Here is a 24,181-nt window from a genome sequence, read left to right on the forward strand (position 1 = left end):
TATTGCAGTAAATCTTGTATTACATTCTACTACTAAACGGTTAAAGTATAAATGTTAAAACTAGTTACCAAAAATTACTGACTAAAGAATTTTACCAAAAATTTTAGAGTTGGGGGAAAAAAGGAACACTAATAAAGTACTCTAAAATACTAACATTTCTACTGGTAATGGAATTGTAGGTGATTTATACTTTCTGCATTATCAACATTTACAATTAATTCACAATCAGGAGAAAAACTTAAATGATATGTAAAACATTAAATAATCTGTCACCTATAGGACAAAAGGTGATCGATCTGATTGATCTCACTCAGCAATAGCTATACACCCTTTGGACACAAAGACTATCCCTCCCCATTTCACTTCCCCATTTACTCACAATAGGTATGATCACCAAGTCTTCAGAAATGATACTTTTTCATAGGTATTAATTGTCGTCAGCAATTGTGGGTTAATTAAAACTGCCAAAATAAAAATTAGGAGAAAAGTAGAGTTTTGAGGAATCTGAGGGGGTAATCCAACCAATATTTATTTCCCTGAAGTTGCTCAGGGTCTCAAGCTTGGGAAGGTGAGGGACCAGGGAACAGGGAATAGTGGGGCCTGGAAGGCATACCTCCTTGTCACTGTTTTTGTAAGCCTCCCATTTCCTGGGCCACAGGACCATGGGACACAAACACTCCAGTCCCCAATGCCCCTCTATCCTACAACATGTATTTTTTTTTCTTGATATACACTTGTACTGTCTTTCTTCATACAAATTCAGAGTACCTCAAGATCTTATAGGTCACTCAGGGTCTGGGGTAAGGTACCCAATTCAGTGCTTATAAGTAGGCAGAGAAGCCAACACAAGGCCTGGCCTCTGAGCCAGCGTCTAATGATAACTGATTCCTGCTGGAGAGGAGTCGGGATGAAGAGATGTCTCCAGATCCTCTCTCATCTCCATGCTGCTGTGTGTGCTATAATCCCTGCCTCTTCTCCCCTGCTCTTTAGCTGGCTAACTTCTACCTTTTAGTTACCAAGTGAGATGATATCACACCCAGGAAGTCTTTAGTGACTGACAGACCAGATTAGGTACCCCTGCCCTGTACTTCAGCAGAATTTATCCTACCCAAAAACCACATATCACACTTTACTGTAATTACCTGTTTAGTAGATATGTATCTCCCATTAGCCCTTAACTTCGGGACAGCAGTTACTGTGTCTGTCAAATGGCTCACACATATCAGGTGCTCAATAAATAGAAAGACCTGAGTTAATCTCAGTAGGTAGGTAGCTCAGGGCTAAGAAGACAACTGGCAAGCAAGCACAATGAATCACCACCCGTTGTATTATTAAGTTTCCACAGATATTAAGCTGCTGTGAGGCATAATTCAACATTTCACAACCTGACAATTCAACATTTTAGATGGCTGCGTAACTCTATCCAATGTTCGTGGCTGGCAGGGCTCCTATTACAGAGAGTTCTCTCGGGATCTCTGCCCCAATCCTGAACTTACTATGAAGGTACTCGATGGAAGTTAGGTTTGGGTTGGGAGTTGGGTAGAGGGGACAGTGATAAGAGTTCTTATCCAGAAACAGGTTGAGCATTTCTAGGAAATACCTACAATTCTTTTATGCAAGACCTGGGTAGACATTTTCCTCCATTTGGAGCCAGTGTTACAGTACAGCAGGTTAAGCTGCCACTTGTGACACTAACATCCCACATCAGAGCACCAGTCCAGGTCCCAGCTGCTCTACTTCCAATCCAGCTCCCTGTTCATGCACTGGGAAGGCAGTGGAAAATGGCCCCTGCCACTCATGAGAGACCAGGATAGAGTACCAGGCTCCTGGCTTCAGCCTGACCCAGCCTTTTGGGGAGTAAACCAGTGGAAAAAAGCTCTCACTCTCTCCCTCCCTCTCTGTCTCTCCCTCTGTCACTCTGCCTTTCAAATAAATAATAGTAAATCTTAAAGTTTTTTCTTCCATTCGACTATCACAATAAGTATCTTTTTGTATGTCTCCTTTTACAGTACTGAACTGGGCTGGAAAGACAGAAATCCTGCTCTCAGGAAAATTTCATCTTCTGTGAAGTCTCACCCTCACCAGAACTCTGCATTTCACAATGCTACAACTCTTACCCACAGACTTACACTCTGGTGTGTGTCCTCTGATGCTGCATAAGGCCTGACCTGTGCCTAAATGTTTTCCTACATTCACTGCATTCATAAGGCTTCTCCCCAGTGTGGATTCTCTGGTGCTGAGTGAGGGCTGAGCTCTGATTGAAGGATTTTCCACATTCATTACATTCATAAGGTTTTTCTCCAGTGTGAATTCGTTGATGTTCAATAAGGATAGAGCTCCTACCAAAAGCCTTACCACATTCAAAACATTCATAGCCTTTATCTCCAGTGTGAATCTTCTTATGCTGAATAAGGGCTGAGCTCCGGCTGAAAGCTTTTCCACATTCACCACATTCATAAGGTTTCTCTCCAGTGTGAATTCTCCGATGCCGAATGAGCTCGGAGCTGCCCCTGAAAGCTCTTCCACATTCACAACATTCATAGGGTTTTTCACCACTATGAATTCTTTGATGTCTAACAAGATCTGAGCTCAAACTGAAGGCTTTGCCACATTCTTTACATGCATAAGGTCTCTCTCCAGTATGAATTCGCTGATGTCTAATCAGCTTTGAGCTCTGGCAAAAGGCTTTCCCACAGTCAAAGCACACATAGAGCTTTTCCCCAGTGTGAATTCTCTGTCGTATAATATTTGAGCTCAGATTGAGACTTCCTTCACTTTCATTACAATCAAAGAAACTCTGTTCTGTGGGGATTTTCTGGTGAAAAGTTGCCAGGCTGAACTGTCTTTCCTGGGAGGAGCATGGATTCATCTTGTTCCTTGCAGCATCTCCTTGATTCTCAGAGCTGTCCAAAGCTGCTTCTATGATCTGTCCTGAAGGAGGTGCCCCAGGAAGTCTTCCTAAGGATGGCACAGCCGCTGATGCTACACACGCCACACTTTCTTGCTGTGCTCTCAACACTTTGGCAGCCACCATCTCATCACCTAAAAATGTGAATAGAAATGCAAGTGTCACTTACTCAGATTAGAAGAAAGGAAATTCTTAAAGCAGAAAAAGAAAATAAACCAAATGAAATAGGAACTTACCTATTAATAGAAATATTCTTAAGTTAATTTCCCATCATAGATGAAATCAGAGAAGTAGGAGGTGACACCCCACCCCACCCCAGGAGTCAAATAAACAAAGAATGAGAATCATTACTGGGAAGGAGGAATGGTGATCAAGAAGGACATTAGATGGGGGGATGGTGATAAATAGGAGTATCTGGGAGAAAACAGGAAGCTAGAGAAGATGTACTTTAAGGTAATAAGGGAAAGGAATGAGGTAACACACTGATCAGAATAAAGATGTCTGCCAGTCTTGAATGAGTGGTGCTCCTAGCAAAGTATAAGACCAGATGATTAGCAAGTTGCTTTAGGGGGTAGTACTGGACAGAGGCAAGTGGACAGAAACTAGAAAGAATTAAGGTAACTGCAAATTCTGGCAGGTTCCAAATGGATCAAATAACTATATGCAATTAAGATATCCCCACAGAGCGTGAAAATAGTATAGTGGGTACCTGACTCACTCTGGGGTCTGGAAGGAGTCCTTCATGCTTTTGGCCAAAGAAGGTGCATGGAAACAACTGGCAGATGTGACTCCCCAGAGCCAGACCTCCTGCTTTCACGCAATAGGTCCCTCTCATTTCCAGATTCCTAGTAACTCCTAAAAGGAGCCTACTGGAGATGGCTGATGAAAGGTCAATTAACTGAGAGGGGAGCGTCTAAAAAACTATTAGGTTACTCTCATCCCCCCCCACAAAATTCTCTACATTTATATGGATTTTACAGATTAGGAAACTGAGGCTCAGATCAGCTATATAAAGCCATAGAATTGATCATTGGTGGAGACAGGATTCAGACACTTAATATCAAAGCTTGATGTCTTTTCCCTATGTTAGTTGCAATTAAATTTAGAAAATAACTTTTTAATAATTTTAATTTGGTTTTGCAGGGGATGGGGGGTGCAGCAAGTTAAAGCCCCGGCCTGCAGTGCCAGCAGCCCGCATGGGCGCTGGTTCAAGTTCTAGCTGCTCCACTTCTGATCCAGCTCCCAGCTAGTGCACCTGGGATAGCAGCAGAGGATAGCCCAAGTCCTTGGGCCCCTGCACCTACATGGGAGACCCGGAAGAAGCTCCTGGCTCCTAGCTTCAGATGGGCTCAGCTCCAACAGTTGTGGCCATCTGGGGAATGAACTAGTGGATGGAACACTCTGTGTCTCTGCCTCTCTGTAACTATTTTTTAATTTAAAAAATTAATCTTTAAAAAAAAATCTGACTTTGGAAAGGTCATGCTTTTATATACAAATAAATACTTCCTCCTGGTATATCAAACACAGGGAAAATTGTCATAGTGAATATCTAATGAAAGCAGAGAGCTGTCTGGCTTCCCGTTGCCCCATTCCTTACCAGAAATGATAGATGGACACCATCACCTCTTAGATTAGGGCTGAACAGTAAAGTTCATGCTGTCCTTGGATTTAGACAGAAATTTAAATAATGTAACACTCTGCTTGTTCAAAAGAAAACATTTGTGAAAAAGTATACTAGCATATGATAGAGGCAGAAAAATAAGTACTAAATTGGTTAAAGTCAGATGTGACAAACTAAGGAAAATTCTTCTCAAAATACGACATAGAGCCAATATTACAAAAGGTCTAAAGTGGTGATATAATTGTGTAGGGGAAAAAATTAAATGATGAGACCAGAGGAAAACTTTAGATGTATAGATGGGGAAAATAACAAGATTTAAAAATTTATTTATTTTATTCTGTTTGAATGGGAGACAGAGAGAGAGAGAGAGAGAGACTCCCATCCCAATCCACTCCTCAAATGCCAGCAATGGCCAGGACTGTGGCCAAAACCTGGAGCTGGGAACTCAATCTAGATCGCTCACATGAAAGGCAGGAACCCAGCTATTTAAGTCATCTCTGCTGCCTCCCAGGATCTGCTTAGTAGGAGCCAGGAGCCAGAGGTGGATATCACATCCAGGTGCTCCAATATGGGACACAGCACCTTAACCAACATCTTTACCATTAGGCCAAATATGTATTCCAATTTTTTTAACTATACATTTATTGTTATACTAAAAAAAAAAATCTGAGTCATTCCTAAGAAGGAAAATATGATCAAAAGTACAAAAAAAGAAAAAAGATCCTTGGAGTATTCAGCAATATTGGTATAGAGAAAACCCAAAGAACATAATCCAATTAATATCTTACCAAAACAGAAACTAATTCACTATCAAGCCCGAAGTCTGGACGACAGAGGGTATAGATTATAAGAGGCTCTTTGGAGAAGTAAGCTATTAATTTATTTTAGAAGAACTCTTTAACACACCCTCTGCTATTCCTACCTATTCAGTGGCCTATTTGATCTACAATTATTTTAATTAGGGATGTGCACTTTAATTACATGTTACCAAATACATTTTTAGCCTTAAGGCTATGTAGTGGATGCCCCACTGCTTACCTAGTTTTACTTTACAAATATTGCGCCTCTTCAATTGCTAATGTGTGCCAGCTGCTCCTATGGTCTGCATGTTCATGTCCTCCCAAAAGTCATATATTGAAACCCTAACTCCCAAGGTGATGGTACCAAGAGGTGATTAGGTCATGAGGGCACAGCTCTCGTGAACAAGATTAGTGCCCTAATAAAACAGGCCAAAGGCACTTGTTCGGTCTTTCCACCACCTGAAGACACAGTGAAAAGATACCATGTTTAAAAAAAATAGCAGGCCCTCATCAAATACCACATCTGCCAGTACCCTGATCTGGGATTTTCTAGTCTCTAGAACTATAAGAAATAAATTTCTGTTGTTTCTAAGTTACCCAGTTTATAGCATTTTGTTATAGCAGCCTGAACTCGTAACAACCCGCAGCTGCCCCCTTCTCTGGAGGACTGTCCTGGCTGATGGAAGTCACCTGGCCCAGAAAGTTGCTTTGGCCTTCACTGCCCCACTCCTGACTCAAGGGACAACTCTGCAGTGCAGCTGTGCTCTGAGATCACATCACTGCTTGCTCTTTTCTCCTAACCCTACACTCCCTCCACCACAGTCTCTTCCTGAACAGCACACCCTCAATCACTGCAACCAAAGCTCTATCTTGGGTTCTTGTAGCAAAACACAGATTAGTGAAGAAACTACAGGAAAATCATGACCCAAGGTTGTAAACGTAGTATGGTGATTCTCAGAATTATATCAAGGTGGATCACGGCAGTGGTTTAAACCCTATGATCCAGGTGAAGGATGTGAAATGATTCACATTAATTCTTCAGGTGGGAGTGACTGAGACCCTCAGGACTAAAAAGACACCAGCGTAAGGAGACTTATTGGGAACCCAGTCAAGGCCACTCAACACCATACACTCGGGGTTGGCACTGTGGCACAGTAGGCTAAGCCTCTACCTGCGGCACCAGCATCCCATATGGGCACTGGTTCAAGCACTGGCTGCTCCTCTTCTGATTCAGCTCCCTGATTATTGCCTGGGAAATCAGTGGAAAGATGGTCCAAGTGCTTTGGCCCCTGCACCTGAATGGAAGACCCAGAAGAAGCTCCTGGCTCCTGGCTTCAAATTGGCCCAGCTCCAGCCATTGAGACCATTTGGAGAGTGAACTAGACCTTTCTCACTGTCTCCCCCATCTGTAACTCTACTTCTCAAATAAACAAATTGAAAAAAAAAATTTTAATAAATAAAAAAAAACCACTCAGGGCCAGTGTTGTGGCTCAGCAGGTTAAACTGCTGCCTGTGATAACAGCATCGAATATGAGCACCAGTTCCAGTCCTGGCTTCTCCACTTCCAATCCAGCTCCTTGCTAATGTGCCTGGGAAATCAGTGGAAGATGGCCTAAGAACTTGGGCCCCTGCCATCCACATGGGAGACCTGGATGAAGTTCTAGGCTCCTGGCTTCTGCTTGGCCCAGATCTGACTGTCATGGACATTTGGGGAGTAATCAGTGGGTGGAAGATCTCTGTGTCTTCCTTCTTACTCTCTCTCTCTGTAACTCTGCTTTTCAAATAAATAATCTTTTTTTTTTTTAAGAAAAAAAAAAAAAGACCATAAGCTTATGGGCCACATAAATTGAGGATGAAAGCTAAGGCCAAGGAAAGATGGAATCATTGTTACTAATAAGGTGACTGAATCAACAGCAAAATGCCATTGTGAAGTAATAAAAAGATATAATGGATAACAAATAAAAATTGGGAAGTGAGTTTGCCTTATATTTAAAATTAGTCAGATCTTCATTGTTTAATTTTTATTTTGATCTCTAAACTTCAAATGAACATGGAGGGATTAAAATATGTCCAAGGAAATATGATAAGAGAAATGGCAAAGGGATCACACAAACAAAACTAGTGTCTGCTAATACTAACTGATAGAATCAAAAAGGGAAAAAATGATCCAACATGGGAAGCGGGATACACAGCAGACTCATAGAATGGCAGATGTCCTAAATAGCACTCTGGCCTCAGAATCAGCCCTTGAGGCATTCGGATATGACTCAAGAGCCCATGAGAGTATTTTAGGCATGGAAAGCCAAGACACTCTTGGGGAAAAAAAAAAAAAAACCTAAATGAAAGATCTCTGTGAGTGAGATCCCAGTGGAAAGAATGGGGCCATCAAAGAAGGAGGTACCTTTCTCTGAAGGGAGGAGAGAACTTCCACTTTGACTATGACCGTGTTGGAATAAGATCGAAGTCGGCGAACCCAAAAGGCTTCCATAGCCTTGGCAACTCATAACAAGAGCCGAGGGAGATTACTGATGCCATAAACAAGAGTGTCAAATTGTTAAGTCAACAAAAGGAGTCACTGTGTACTTACTTCTCATGTGGGATCTGTCCTTAATGTGTTGTCCAATGTGAAGTAATGCTATAACTAGTACTGAAACAGTATTTTTACACTTTGTGTTTCTGTGTGGGTGCAAACTGATGAAATCTTTTCTTAGTATATACTAAATCGATCTTCTGTATATAAAGATAATTGAAAATGAAAAAAAAACTTGGTTTTAAATTGGACATTGCATAGAAAATTAATCAATTTTTAAAAAATATCATGTAGGATCTCTGTCCTTAATGTGCTGTACATTGTGATTTAATGCTATAACTAGTTCTCAAACAGTATTTTTCACTTTGTGTTGCTATGTGGGTGCAAACTGTTGAAATCTTTACTTAATATATACTAAACTGATCTTCTGTATATAAACAGAATTGAAAATGAATCTTGATGTGAATGGAAGAGGCAAGGGTGTGGGAAAGGGGAGGGTTGCAGGTGGGAGGGAAGTTATGGGGGGGGAAGCCATTGTAATCCATAAGCTGTACTTTGGAAATTTATATTCATTAAATAAAAGTTTAAAAAAAAAGATAAGAGAAATGGAATATAGCCAGAAATAGAGGCAGAAAGAGGCTTAGTTAAAATAAGGTCAAAGGATAATTTAGGGGCAGCATTGCGCCACATTAAGCTGCCACTCATGACACCAACATCCCATATCAGAGTGCTGGTCCAAGTCCTATTTACTCTGTACTTCCAATCTAACTCCCTTCTAGTGTGCCTGGGACGGGAGTGGATGATCTCTCTCTTTGGTAACAAACAGCCACCTTCTTATTGTGTCCATATGGCCATCCCTTGGTCTGTGTTGTTTGTGCACTAATCTCTCATAAGAACATTTATCATACAGCAATAAGACCCATCCTGATGACTTCATTTTAACCTGTTTAAAGGTCATATCAAGAAAGAAAGAAAGAAAGAAAGAAAGAAAGAAAGAAAGAAAGAAAGAAAGAAAGAAAGAAAGAAAGAAAAAGAAGAAAATTGTAAGGTACTTGGAGTTAGGGCTTCAACATATGAATTTGCCGGGGCACAACTCAATCCATAACAAATAGTGACAAGAAAAAGCCCAAGAAACATTTAAGAAATTACAGTAGAAGAGCAAACAAATATTTAGCACAGCAATTAAAATGACACTTAGGATATCCACATTCCTTATCGGAGTGCCTGGGTTCAAGTCCTGGGTCCCCCTGAGTCCAGCTTCCTGCTAACGCACACCCTGGGAGGCAACAGGTGATGGGTCATGTATTTGGATCCCTGTCACCCATATGGGAGACCTGGATTGAGTTCTAGGTTCCTGTCTTTGCCTGGTCTAGCCCTGGCTGTTGTGGTCATTTGGGGAGCAAACCAGCAGATGGAAGATCTCTCTCTCTCTCTCTCTCTCTCTCTCTCTCTCTCTCTCTATATATATATATATATATATATATATATATATATATAACTCTGTCCTTCAAATAAATAAATAAATCGTTTAAAGAATTACAGTAGCATCTCTGTCCCTTGAGGTCTTAAAAATATAGTCCTCTATCCTAAGTGATTTAGAAATGTACCTGCTGCAAGGTAAATTTGAGATGATTTTATGAAATGCATTTTTAATGTAGCTCACATTAGGTACAGAAGCTATTTAAGAGGTTAAGTTTTGGGGTATGACACATGTGGGGAGACTGTCAGAGTTTCCCAGGAGACCTCAGGAGATGAATGGTATAGATTTCTTTGGAAAATCACCAGAGTTCAAGGTCTGGCCCTGGCATTTGTATCTTCATACACCTAATTCTATCATCATACAATGAACAGATTTAATTCTTGAGGTATGTTCTCATTAACCAAGCTCATGAAACTGAGCAATAAAACCAGACTGAGAATTAATGAGTAACGTAACCATTACACAGATCAGACTGAACTAACACATTTTATTATTATAGCTAAGCTTCATGAGAAGTTAATAGGCTTACTTGGTAAAGATACAATCAGAGGGGTAGTTAGATGAAACAAAGTTTTAATGAGGGCAAGTTAATAAGCCTGATGCATCTGCTGCCTATGGGGATGATTTTTTTTTAAAGATTTTTTTTTTTTTGACAGGCAGATTTAGTCAGAGAGAGAGAGAGATAGAGAGAAAGGTCTTCCTTCCGTTGGTTCACCCCCCAAATGGCTGCTATGGCCGGGGCGCTGAGCTGCAGGGCCCAAGCACTTGGGCCATCCTCCACTGCCTTCCTGGGCCACAGCAGAGAGCTGGACTAGAAGAGGAGCAACTGGGACAGAATCGGCACCCTGACCGGACTAGAACCCGGAATGCCGGTGCCACAGGCAGAAGATTAGCCTAGTGAGCCGTGGCGCCGGCCTGATTTATTTATTTTTTATTTGAAAGAGTTACAGAGAGAGAGGAAAGACAAATCTTCCATCTACTGGTTCACTCCCCAAATGGTCACAATGGCCAGGGCTGGGCCAAGCCGAAGCCAGGAGCTTCTTCCGGGTCTCCCACATGGGTGCAGGGGCCCAAGGACTTGGGCCATCTTCTGCTGCTTTTGCAGGCACATTAGCATGGAGCTGGATCAGAAGTGGGGCAGCCAGGGACATGAATCGGTGCCCATATGTGATGCTGGCACTGCAAAAGGTGGCTTAACCCACTGTAACAGCGCCAGCCCTACAGGGATGATTTTGACAATAATATAATCGAAGTCCTTTCAGTTCTAATCCTTGATATCTGAGACATCTATCAATTTATTTCCTCCCTACCGTAGGTGATACTGGAATACCTCTGTCAACTGGCATAGTGCGAGTTTTCTCAGAAGAGGCTGGAGGGGCTCTGGAGGAAGAAAGCCCTAGCACGCTCTTTCTGGACCTCCAATCAGTGGGCCATGCCTGTGCCCTTTCCAACAAGATCTAGACGTCAGCCCTGGCCAGGGAGAGGAAGATTTGCAGATCTTGTGTTCCCTTCCTTGGGTATTTGCCCTCCACCCTAAAGACTCCCTGTAATTGAAAAATATTGGTTTGGCTTTTTTATATATCATTCAGTGGTAAATTCCATATCATAGTTCGTAATTGTTAACACTAAACTTTCCCTGTTCAAGTTAGTTCTTTGGTTGTTATTACTGATGTAATAGTCACCTCCATCTTAGGGGCTGCTTTGCCTAATGGGAATCAGAACATTAAAAAGGAGAATACTGGCCTTTGAAAATTATGGATATTAGCAAAGAATGCTAAATATCTTAATTCTTAACCCAAAGTTAAAAACTACATTGGAATTTCAAATTCTAGGTAGAACAAGTGGAAGAATATTCCTAGGCAAAGAGACCTTTCCACAGCACTTGGCCACATGCCACAGACGACAGCCCTCAGCTCTACCCTCAAGCCCAGCTAGCTTGGGCTCCTCACCTTGCACTCGGACAGCCTGAGGCTCCTGAGTCTCACTCTTGCACTGGTGGTCCGAGGCCTGCGGCGGGCTACTCAGAGACTTCACTGCTCCCATGGCTGTCATCTCCTTCCAGATCATGTCCTGGCCACAAGCTGTGTCCTAAGAGTAATCAAGTACCAGCACTATGATTCTGAGGATACACAAGAGGAAAACCCCTAGAGTAACACGGTAGGACAGGAGCAATCAAAAATTCATTTAAACGACTAGAGAGAAAAACAGCAGAATTAAAAGCCCTAGTTGAATTCAGCGAGTGAATAAAATGGTAACACCAAAGGCAAAACTTGTACAATACTCAGAGAGCCAAGTCAATGATACTCATAACATCGACAAACACACCTACTTCTCACCTGCTGCCTCGGCTCATCAAGTTCTTTCTCCAGCTCCTCCAGCACAGTCACGGCCTCCTCTCCATTGGCTGGCTGATGCTCTTGCACCCAGGCCTGCAGCTCCTCAGGCAGGATGGCCAGGAACTGCTCCAGCACCAGCAGCTCCAGGATCTGCTCCTTGGTGTGCACCTCTGGCCTCAGCCACTGACAGCAAAGCTCCCGGAGCCTGCTCAGAGCCTCCCGGGGCCCTGTGGAGTCAGAGTAACCAAACTGCCTGAACCGCAGACGGAAGGTCTCCTGGCTCCAGGAATTTTCCTGAACGTCAAAGTCTTGCTCCCAAACATACTTCTCTTCTTCAACCTTCACAACTGTAAGTCCTTCTTGTTCTCTGGGAGCATGGCAGGCCACCTGTATGGCCTCTCCCGACATTCTGGGCAGAGACAGTCTGAAACGGTTGCCCAGATGAGGCAGGCAGGAGATGGAGGTTGGTGTCTCAGGGATTCCGTCACAATTCCAACTCTTCAGAGTGCCTCAGGTGCACAGTGCTCAGGCTACAGGTTTTGGAGGACCAGCTGCCGAGAAGCACAGCAGTATAAAGAAAAGCAACCACATGCACATTTACAGATGATTCAGGGCATTTTCAAGATGTGAAATAGGAAATAAATGAGTGTAGTCAGAACTAGTTTGATCTTTAGTAATACTGTTAGAAACATGAGGGATAATAAATAATGCTCAGAGATCATGGAAAGCAGGAAAAACACTGTAGTATATTATGACGTCTCGGAATAACAATTACCACCTTATTGAGCACTAGCTCGGTTCTTAAATATTAGAGAATTTTCCTAACAACTCCGTAAAGGACAATCATAATTATGCTCACCTGCCACATGAGGCGACTGTAAAACGAGGCACACAGCCAGGCAGCAACAGAACTGAGCTCTGCAACCGAAGTACGTGACTCTGTCATGCCACACGCCTCCCTGGAGAAGGAAATCCACACTTACTAAATCCCTACTAGGTGCCAGGCACTCAACAAATACTATTTTACTGGGTCTTGACAATAACACTACAAAGTAAATATTATCATTGCATTTTACAAATGAGGAAACCAAGCTTCTTGAGAGTCAGGCAATTTGTCCATGGCCCCATACTAGAAACTAGCACAGTCAAGGCATGAATCCAGGGTTGCCTAGCTTTGAAGCACTTGCCCTTTTTATTATAGACTGGGTTAATTCTCAGGATAATCTTGGTTGGTACCACAGATTAGCAATGGTAGTGAAAGGAGTCACAGAGAATGGCCAGGGCAAACGCATAAACAAGGGAAAATTCTTGACTTTAAGTCTCAAGATTCTGGACCAGCACAAGGCGAGGATAATTCCTTCATGCTTTGTTCCAGCAAATGTTTGAGCATCCACTATCTGCTAGGCAGTGTATTTCACAGGAGTCTCAGGATGGAAGGGCTGTCCCCAAGGATGCTTGGTCTACTATGGGAAAGCAACAGGTAAATTGTCACAGTATAAATCCAAAGGTACAGGTAAGGAAGCACAGGGAAAGACGACTGACCAAGATCAGGGAGAGAGGGACAGAAGAGCCAGGGAGAGCTGCCCGGGGAAAACATCTCAGCAGAGCCTGACATGAGTGAGCTAGGGGAAGAGGTAGAGGGAGTTCATCTGGGCAAAGAGAACAGTGACTGAGACGTGGCCCACTGAAGAAACAAAATGGTTTATAAACGGGAGGCCTTACCAGTGATTGCCACCTCTGGATATGGCTCAGAATGAGCCATGGAGCATGGACTCGTGAGAGTTAAGAGTCAGAATGTCTGTAAGTGTCTAGCCACAACTGCCTCTGATGTGCAGCCAGGAAGAACTCTGCCAGAGCACAGAATAAACGAAGAAGGGGCACCTAGAGAGGAACTAGCCAAGCTACCACAGGTGTTCAGGCGGGGCTACAGAGTTTGCATTTCATCCCTGTGACCACAGAGATGCCTGGAGGCTGTGTATCCACCCAGACAGTGGTGTAGAGAAGGGATAGGACAACGAGGGCCTGAGCGCTAGGAGCCAAAAGAGACAAAGATCAGCAATTTGACAGCACTTAGGGACACACTCAATTAGCCTGACGAGACAAGAGTCCAGAACGCAGGTTTCAGGCTGGCCTTAGTGACTAGAGGATGCTGGGGCTGTGAACTGAACTATTCATTAAGAAGTTATAACAGTGATTTCCTAAACAGTGCTTTGCCAAAATTAACAGCTGCTTCACACACACCTGAACACAGAGAAACGGGGGGATATTTTTAGTTTTTGTTTTTTTCGTTTTGTTTGTTTGTTTGTTTTTGTTTTTTGACAGGCAGAGTGGACAGTGAGAGAGACAGAGGGAAAGGTCTTCCTTTGCCATTGGTTCACCCTCCAATGGCCGCCACAGCCGGCGCACTGCGCTGATCTGAAGCCAGGAGCCAGGTGCTTCTCCTGGTCTCCCATGCGGGTGCAGGGCCCAACCTCCACTGCACCCCCAGGCCACAACAGAGAGCTGGACAGGAAGAGGAGCAACCTGGACAGAACCCAGCACCCCGACCGGGACTAGAACCCGGTGTGCCGGTGCCACAAGGCGGAGGATTAGCCTATCGAGCTGCGGCGCCGGCCTTAGATTAGTTTTATAGTATAAGAAAAATATTGGAAGGCCGGCGCTGTGGCTCAACAGGCTAATCCTCCGCCTTGCGGCGCCGGCACACCGGGTTCTAGTCCGGTCGGGGCACCAGATTCTGTCCCGGTTGCCCCTCTTCCAGGCCAGCTCTCTGCTGTGGCCAGGGAGTGCAGTGGAGGATGGCCCAAGTGCTTGGGCCCTGCACCCGCATGGGAGACCAGGAGAAGCACCTGGCTCCTGGCTTCGGATCAGCGCGGTGCGCCGGCTGTGGCGGCCATTGGAGGGTGAACCAATGGCAAAGGAAGACCTTTCCCTCTGTCTCTCTCACTGTCCACTCTGCCTGTCAAAGAATTAAAAAAAAAAAAGAAAAGAAAAATATTGGAGCCAGCATTGTGGCATAGTGGGTAAAGCTGCAGCCTGCAGTGCTGGCATCCCCTGTGAGTCTGAGTCCTGGCTGCTTCACTTCCAATTAAGCTCCAGCCTAGGAAAGCAGCAGAGGATGGCCACGTCCCTGGGCCCCTGCACCCACATGGGAGGCCCAGAGGAAGCTTCTGGCTCCTGGTTTCAGACTGACCCAGCTCCAGCCGTCAGGAGGAATGAACCAGCATCCCGTATCAGAGTGCTCAATTTAAGTCCTGGCTCTCTTCTGATTCCAGCTTCCTGCTGATATACACCCTGGGAGGCAGCCAGATGAAGGCGCAAGTATTTGGCCACATGGGAATTATAGATTGAGTTCCTAAACCCTGGCTTCACCTTGGCCCAGCCATGGCTTTTACAGGCCTTTGAGGAGTGAACCACTGGATGGAAGATCTCTCTCTGTCGTTCTCTCAGCCTTTTGAATAAATAGCTAAAAAATTAATAAAATGAAGAAAAGAATGACCTTTTCCACCCATCTGCACAGGGGCTGTTCTTGTAGTAGGGTCTGAAGGATGGAAGTGGTTGCATCTCTCCCTGGAATGCAACTGAAAACTTGAAGGACAGCTTTGAAGAACATCAGGTGTGCTTAGGGCGTTGAAATAGAAATATCATAATAAAGAAATTTTGAGTGGCTCAGCACATTGGCCAGTGTCAGCTTCAAAAACTTTATAATCATACAGAATCAGCTCTGCTCCTTCTCCCTCTCCTTCACAGGTGCACCCTCCTGCACATCAGAGTTCTGCCATCTTCTGCTGTCTTCCCAGGCCGGTTCTCAGGAAGTTGCACAGGAAGCAGAGTAGCTGGGACTCTAAATGCACCTCTACTGGCACTCCAGCATGAGATGCCAGCGTCCCAAGCAACAGCTTAACCCACTGAACCACAACCATTGTTCTCCCTGTGCTAAATATCGACTTTAGTGGGATTATTTATCTGGTTAATACCTGTCTTGCCCATGACTAGATCATAAACTACATTGATATTTTTTCTCTCTATTGTATCTTCATTACCCAACCCAAAGCAGGGCACATAGTACACGACATTTATGAAAGAATGTCTTATAGTCAAATAAGAATTTCCAGGAGGCAGTGACTAGTGTTGTCAAATGCCTAATAAACACTAAGAATAAGAATGTCCCCAAGTGCTTCTCCTGCTGCAGGAAGATGATCCAACACACAGACTGCACCAGCTCTGGAGCTGGGTGACCTAATTTAGAATGCCAGTACATCCTCTTCCAGCCTTGTGACATCAGTCATCGTATGAAACCTTAGAGATCCCATTTCCTCTCCTAAAAATGATTAATATGGTTTTATAGAACTGGAAGTCACATTGCATCTGAGTACTGCTCCTTGGTGTACTATATGTTCATTCTGATGCTGTGAGCTCTGGAACCTTAATGACACCAGAAGGCTGGGCCATCCAGAGTAGCCAGTTCCCAGAGAGAATAAACAACTCCAGGGTGAGTGTACTTCTCCTGTGCAAACCAACCAGCCCAGAGCCCACAGCCCTCCTGCCTCCTCCATCAGGCTCTTACAATAAGGGTCACCATTTCCCTGTGCTGCTCACCCCAGGAACAGGAACCAAACTAGGGACAACACCTGTATCCCACAGCCAACTGAAATGACTCCAAGTAGACAATCCTAAACCTTCTTACCGCACCTATGCCTTCCCTTGAACACCACAATAAACACTCCTGCCCACTTTCTTCTCGCTCCCTCCACCTCCTGAAGAACTCTGGTATTTCTTCCTATGGCCCAGAATGGCAAGGCATGCTGCCTTCTCTTGGAAGCGGGAACAAACTGTTTTCAAGGGTCTGTCTCACCATATCTACCTAACAAGGTATACCACATTTTAAAGCAAGCTGACCCAGAGTAGGCATTCAATGGGTGATATGGGGCAAAGAAAGGACAAATTCCACATCCAAAACATGGGTTATAAAAAGTGCTTTGGGGTAGGCACTGTGGCATGGCAGGTGAAGCCGCTGCCTGCGATGCCAACATCCCATATTGGTGCTGATTCAAGTCCCGGCTGTTCCACTTCCAATCCAGCTCTCTGCTGTGGCCTAGGAAAGCAGAAGATGCTCCAAGTTCTTGGGCCCCTGCACCCACGTGGGAGACCCAGAAGAAGCTGCTGGCTCCTGGCTTCGGATCGGCCCAGCTCCGGCTGTTGCGGCCATTTGGGGAATGAACCGGCAGATGGAAGAGCTCTGACTCTGCCTCTCTTCTCTGTAAATCTGACTTTCAAGTAAATAAATCTTTTTCTAAAAAGGTGGGGAGGCTTTACTGGGGAAATTTGCCTGCCAGGGGTCAAGAAAAGCAAGCAGGGATCCTGATTTTCCTTTCATCCCACAGTAAATCTGGAGAAAGGCACGCCTGTGTTTCAGGGGCAAGCTCACATTGCCTTCCCATGGTACAAATGTGGGAAAACAACCTTGTCCGTGTGTGTGTTGTGGGGAGGGGGAATCTGGATTTAGGCATCAGTTGTTTAAGAGTTGTCTAGGGTACCAGAAGCCCAGCACATGGGCAGGGTGAGGAGGTAAGAGTCTGGCGAGGGTACATCCCTCCCCCTGGGAAAAGGCAAGTCGCTGGTTCTAACTATCTTAGTGTAGGCAACCAAGAGGTAATCTCCAAGGCGCTCATGGACAACCCTGCTTGTTACGGCACCAGTTACTAAAATGCATCCGAGTGCAATGTGATAGAGAGAAAGCATCTCGCCCTGACATCCGGCTAAGACCAAACTCAAGATTGAGCTGTGGCCTCCGGAGAAGTGGTAGGAAAGGGCCCGTGAGCGCTTCTGCCACACCCGACCCTGCGGCCCCTAACAAAAGCAGCGCCGGCAAGCGCTGGGAGTCAACAGACCCGCGGGCGGTGGGTCAACCGATAAATGAAGAGGAAGGACCCCCGGAGCAGCGGGCGGACTGCGCTGAGGAGCAGGACCCTCGGTACGGCTGCGCGCTCTGCTCACAGCAGAGGCAAAGAGGTTCGCGGGGAATGGTGAGGCCGACCAGGGGCGGTTCAGGAGGAAACCGCCCCATTAAACCGCCCCACTCACCCTTCGCTCCGCCAACTGCGGCAGATCTCAGGGAAGAATCACTTCCGCTAGAATACCGGAAGTGGAGGGGTGGTCCCAGCGTGCACCTCTAGGAGACTCGGAGGACTGCAACTCTGTGGCGGGTGTATGCCGCCGAGTCTCCGGGAGGTAGGCGAGATCATACTGCCCGCAGTAAGCACGGTTGATGGAAGCCTGAAATGGGGAGAAATTATATATAGAATTGAAGTCAGGTATATATTACATATAAATGTATATTACAATATTTTTTCCACTTTCAGTCTAGGCTGGTATACAAGAAAATTTAAAAGTAGAGTCCAGGTTGTGGCACAGTGGGTTAATCCCCTGGCCTGAAGCGCCAGCATCTCATATGGACACCGGTTCTGGTCCCGGCTGCTCCACTTCTGATTCAAGTCTCTGCTGTGGCCTGGGAAAGCAGTAGAAGATGGCCCAACTCCTTGGGCCCCTGCACCCATGTGGGACACCCAAAAGAAGCTCCTGGCTTCGGATAGGCGCAGCTCTGACCATTGAGGTCAGTTGGGTAGTTAACCATCAGATTAAGACCTCTCTCTCTCCCTCTCTCTCTCTGCCTCTCCTCGCTCTATGTAACTCTGACTTTCAAATAAAAAAAGTAGAACCCGTGGTACTAATGCCATCTTTTTTTTTAATTTTTATTTATTTATTTATTTATTTATTTTTGACAGGCAGAGTGGATAGTGAGGGAGAGAGATAGAGAGAAAGGTCTTCCTTTTTGCCGTTGGTTCACCCTCCAATGGCCGCTGTGGCTGGCACATCGTGCTGATCCAAAGCCAGGAGCCAGGTGCTTCTCCTGGTCTCCCATGCGGGTGCAGGGCCCAAGCACTTGGGCCATCCTCCACTGCCTTCCCGGGCCACAGCAGAGAGCTGGCCTGGAAGAGGGGCAACCGGGATAGAATCCGGCGCCCCAACCGGGACTAGAACCCGGTGTGCCGGCGCCGCAAGGCAGAGGATTAGCCTGTTAAGCCACGGTGCCGGCCCATTAATGCCATCTTATGTATTAAAGTGATATTAAGTGTGTAACTGATCATATAGAGAAGATTAAGTGTCAAAGGGATCCCATAAATAAGACCAACATGGGAACAAGCAGTCCTCATGGCAGACTCTTGGAATGAGAAACACTCTGAACAGCACTCTGACCTCAGAATCAGCCCTTAAGGCATTCGGATCTGGCCGAAAAGCCCATGAGAGCATTTCAGGCATGGAAAGCCAAGATAGAGTGGCAAAAGTGTCATACAAGAAGGACCTCTGTGAGACCCCAATGGAAAGATGGGGCCATCAAAGAAAGATGTACTTTTTTCTGAAGGGAAGAGAGAACCACTTTGCTTATGGCCCTGTTTAAATACTGACAGAGTTTGTGGACTCAAAAGGCTTCCATAGCCTAGACAGCTCATGTCAAGAGCCTCAGGTGATTACTGACGCCATAAACAAGAGTGTCAATTGTTAAATCAACAAGAGGAGTCACTGTGCACTAACTCCCCATGCAGGACCTCTGTCCTTAATGAGTTGTACTATGAGAATTAACTGTAAAACTTGTTCTCAAACAGTACTTTATACTTTGTGTGTGGGTGGGTGTAAATTGTTGAAATTTTTACTTAGTATAGAGTTGGTCTCCTGTAATATAAGGATAATTAAAAGTGAATCTTGGGGCCGGCACCGTGGCTCACTTGGCTAATCCTCCACCTGTGATGCCAGAATCCCATATGGGCACCGGGTTCTAGTCCCGGTTGCTTCTCTTCCAGTCCAGCTCTCTGTTGTGGCCCAGGAAGGCAGTGGAGGATGGCCCAGGTGCTTGAGCGCCTGCACCCGCGTGGGAGACCAGGAGGAAGCTCCTGGCTCCTGGCTTCAGATCAGCGCAGCTTGCCAGCTGTAGTGGCCATTTAGGGGGTGAACCAACGGAAGGAAGACCTTTCTCTCTCTCTCTCACTTTCTAATTCTATCTGTCAAATTTTTTTAAAAAAATGAATCTTAATGAAAACTGGAATGGGAGAGGGAGTAGGAGATGGGATGGGAGTGGGGGTAGGAGGGAGGGTATGGGGGGAAGACCCACTATATTCCTAAAGATGTACCTATGAAATTTGTATTCATTAAATAAATGCTTTCTAAAAAAAAAAAGTAGACCCCAGAGTGTCTGACTCTCAGGAGAAGCAGGACTGTATCTCACAGACAGGCTGCCTGCTGGATATGCAAGCTCCTAGAGGTTTTGGGAGGAATCTTGCCTGGGGAGCACGAACTCCAGATCACTGTGCCACCTGGTACCAGGCGGTGTGGAGGGTGGTTTGCATCTCCTTGTGGAGTTTGCTGCTGGAAGTGAGCCTTGCCCAGCAGCTAGAAGGTGGCACCGTCTCCCAGGCAGGAGTGAGAGCTCCGCGCAGGGAATGTAGGAACAAGCCCAGCATCTGCCTTGGCGGCAGCCCAAGCAAAAAAGATAGACTGAGGGGATCCGGTTGTGGAGAGTTTCAGGTACGTTGGGAATGTACTCTGTAGTCAAGGCTGGCCTTATGCTCCTATCAGGGCCATGCTGTGCTTCGGGGCAGTGTCTAACAGAAGCGGATCGGGTTGACAGAGATGATTAGAAGAGCAAATTTAGCAACATTTGGTCTGGAAATATGATTGAAGAAAGGAAAGGGATAACACTACAAAGAGAGGCCCTGTGGGAAAGAAACAGGGAATTGTGAAATACCAAAGTTGGGGCTTGGGAGAGGGGGAGTAAGTTAGGAGAGGAAGAGAAGTTAGAAAAAATGAGCCACTCAGAGAAAATGCACCCAAATGGTTCAAACATAGTAAAGTCCAGGAAAGTGTTTTAGTAGAGGGAACATGTGATGGGCAGATGTGGTAGAGAACTGGAGAAAGGTGAGAATTAAGGTGAAGCTGGAATTAGGGGGAGAGGCAGGAAGAGGGCAGGAGAAAGATGTTACCCCTAGAATGTTCTTTCTAGTGGTTAAAAAGTATATATATTGGGGCAAACACTGTGGTGCAGCGGGTTAATGCCCTGGCCTGAAGCGCCGGCATCCCACATGGGTGCCGGTTCTAGTCCTGGCTGCTCCTCTTCCAATCCAGCTCTCTGCTATGGCCTGGGAAAGCAGTTGAAGATGGCCCAAGTCCTTGGGCCCCTGCACCTGCACCTGCACCTGCATGGGAGACCCAGAAGAAGCTCCTGGCTCCTGGCTTCGGATCGGCGCAGCTCTGGCTGTTGCGGCCATCTGGGGAGTGAACCAGCGGATGGAAGACCTCTTTCTCTGTTTCCACCTCTCTCTGTAACTCTTTCAAATAAATAAAATATTTTTTTAAAAAGTATATATATATATGTCAGAGGCAGCTCCAGACACTCAGATCTCATATCAGAATACTGAGATGGAATCTCACTCTGCTTCTGATCCAGCTTCCTGCTAATACACCTGAGAGACAGAAGATACCCAAGTAGTTGGGTTCTTGCCATCCATGTGGGAGACCTGGATGGAATTCCTGGCTCCTGTCTTCAGCCTAGCCCAGCCCTGGCTGCTACATGTATTTGGGGAGTGAAGGTCAATCTTTCTCTGTCCCCTCCTCTCTATTACTGTGCCTTTCAAATTAATGAATAAATAAATCTTTTTTAAAAACAAAAAGTTGATTTTTTTGAAAAAATGAATAAAATTGATATAGACTTTTAGCCTCTAGACAGTGTGACACGGGAAAAGGAGACAATACCAAGAATGAAAGGGGTGACATCACTGAAGATTCTATACACACAAAAAGGACAAGGGACTATTATAAACAATTTTATGCCAATACTTTTGACTACATATATAAAATTCACTAATTATTTGAATGATCCAACAGCACTAAAACTTACTCTAGAAGAAATATATAACCTGAATAGCCCTTGTCTCATAAAAAAAATTGAATTTGAAGTAAAAAACCTTCCCACCAAAAAAAAAAAAAAATCCAGTCCTACAGGGCTTCATTAAGAATCCTACCAAGTATTTAAGAAATAATAACAATTATATACAATAATAACAACAATTATATACAAGCTATTCCAGAAAACTGAAAATGACAGAATATATTTGTCATCTTTCTTTGATGCCAACATTACCCTGATACCAAAACTAGACAAAGACATTACAGGGCCAGTGCCACGGCTCACTAGGCTAATCCTCTGCCTGTGGCGCTGGCACCCGGGTTCTAGTCCCAGTTGGGGCACCGGATTCTGCCAAGGTTGCTCCTCTTCCAGTCCAGCTCTCTGCTGTGGCCCGGGGAAGGCAGTGGAGGATAGCCCAGGTGCTTGGGCCCTGCACCCGCATGGGAGACCAGGAGGAAGCACCTGGCTCCTGGCTTTGGCTTGGCGCAGTGCGCCGGCCATGGCGGCCATTTGGGGAGTAAACCAATGGAACGAAGACCTTTCTCCCTGTCTGTCTCTCTCTCTCTCTCTCACTGTCTAACTCAGCCTGTCAAAAAAAAAAAAAAAAAAAGACATTATAGGAAAACTATAGGCCAGTATTTTTCAGAAACATAGACATAAAAATTTTAGCAATTCAAATACAATATATAGAAAGGATAATATATCATGACTAAGTAGGGTTTATTATAAGAATGCAGGTTTGGTTTAATGATCAAAAATCAATGTGTGTAAATTACCATATTAAAAAACTAAAAATGAGAAATCTTCTCAAAAGATGTAGAAAAGGCATTTGAGAAAATCATCAGTTTTTAAAAAAAGATTTATTTATTTATTTGTTTGAAAGACAGAGTTACAAAGAGGCAGAGACAGAGAGAGGAGAGTCTTCCATCCACTGCTTCACTTCCCAAATGGCAACACAGCGGAGCTGAGCCAATCTGAATCCAGGAGCCAGGAGCTTTTTCCGGGTCTCCTACACGGGTGCAGGGGCTCAAGAACGTGGGTCATCCTCCACTGCCCTCCCAGGCCATAGCCTGGACTGGAACCGGCACCCATATGGGATGCCAGCACTTCAGGCAGCAGCTTTACCCACTACAGCACAGCGCCAACACCCATCATACACTTTAGATATAAACCCTCAGCAAACTACAAATAGAAAATAACTTCCTCAGATGGCCCAAGTACTTGGGCCCTGCCACCCACATGGAAGACCTGGGTGGAGTTCCAAGCTCCCGTCTTCATCCAGACCTAGGCCTAGATGTTACAGACATTTGGAGAGTGAACCAGCAGATGGAAGATATCTCTCACTCTCTCTTAATCTCCCTCCCTCTCTGTAATTATGCTTTTCAAATAAATAAATCTTTCTTTTAAAAAAAGAGCTTCAATATAATAAATGATATCTACCAAAAACAATACCCAATATCATATTTAATGATGAACAACTGAATGGTCTACCTCAAGACTGAAAAAGACAAGGATTTCTACTAAACATTCTACTGGAGTTCCGAGCAACGCCACAAATTAGGAAAAGGGAAAAAGAGCACACAGATTGTAAAGGAAAAAGTAAGGTTGTCTTCATTCACAATGTGATCACATATGTAGAAAATATGGTAGAATGTACCAGAAAAAGAACTAATAAGTGATTTTAGGAAAGTTGCAAGGTGTAAGAACAACATTTAGAAATTAATTGTATTTCTATATATGAATAACAATCAAAATTAAAATAAGGGGAACAAAACCCACTAATAATAACATCAAAAATGAAATACTTCAGAATAAACATGTCAAAAGTGATGAAAATATGCAAAATACTACAAAGAATTAAAAAATATTGCTGAGAGGAACTAAGGAGGACCTATATAAATGTAAAAATACATATGTTCATGTATCAAAATACTCAGTGCTGCTTGAAGATGTCAGTTCTCCCCAAGTTGATCTATAGATTCATTCTAACATCAATCAAAACCCCAACTGACTTTTTTGTAGAGATTGACAAACGGATCTGAAACTTCATATGGAAATGCATTCTGCCCAGGATAGCCAAAACAAAAGCAACATCAGAGATCTCAGAGTACCTGACTTCAAGCCTTATGACAAAGCTACTCTCATCAAAAGTGTGCCATTCACCTAAGCAGAGACAGCCAGATCAACGAGGAAAGTAGAGCGGCCAGAAATAGACTCACACTCACCTGAATAACTGATTTTTGGCAAAAAGTTAAAGGAAATTCAGAGAATAAACAAATGGTGCTGACCAATCCAATATCCAGTCTACCTGGCCACTTTCTGTTACTATAACAAAATACCTGAGACTGGGTATTTATAGAGAAAAGAGTTTTATTTAGCTCACAGTTTTGAAGGATGAAAGTCCAGATGGCATATGCCTGCCTCCTGCAAGGGCCTCCCTGGCTGCACCGAGTCTTGCCAGATGGGTGTGAGAAGAAATGACTGGTGAGGTGGGAAGGCAGAGTGGGTACTGCCTATTGCCATGCACTGGGGCCCACCTCTTAGAGGTGCC

At 44.6% G+C, this 24,181-nt stretch overlaps 1 protein-coding gene across 5 annotated transcripts in view; it reads right to left on the reverse strand.

Moving 5' to 3' along the window:
• Positions 1-203: 203 nt before the first annotated feature.
• LOC133767221 (zinc finger protein 24) overlaps positions 204-24,181 on the reverse strand; it is a 62,811-nt gene continuing 38,833 nt past the window's right edge. For 2 of the 5 annotated variants that reach the window (XM_062201539.1, XM_062201540.1), the window contains 5 exons: positions 12,535-12,634; positions 11,676-12,226; positions 11,289-11,427; positions 2,130-3,042; positions 372-461 (listed from right to left, as the gene is read on the reverse strand). In XM_062201539.1, coding sequence (XP_062057523.1) covers positions 452-461; positions 2,130-3,042; positions 11,289-11,427; positions 11,676-12,083 — 1,470 coding nt within the window. In that variant the 5' untranslated portion in view covers positions 12,084-12,226; positions 12,535-12,634 and the 3' untranslated portion in view covers positions 372-451. Of the gene's footprint in view, positions 3,043-11,288; positions 11,428-11,675; positions 12,227-12,534; positions 12,635-17,756; positions 17,815-24,181 lie in introns of those variants that run through there. The other 3 variants (XM_062201541.1, XM_062201542.1, XM_062201543.1) reach the window with 3 other exon arrangements.

The sequence above is a fragment of the Lepus europaeus genome, chromosome 9 (genome assembly GCF_033115175.1).
Source record: "Lepus europaeus isolate LE1 chromosome 9, mLepTim1.pri, whole genome shotgun sequence".
Lineage (NCBI taxonomy): Eukaryota > Metazoa > Chordata > Mammalia > Lagomorpha > Leporidae > Lepus > Lepus europaeus.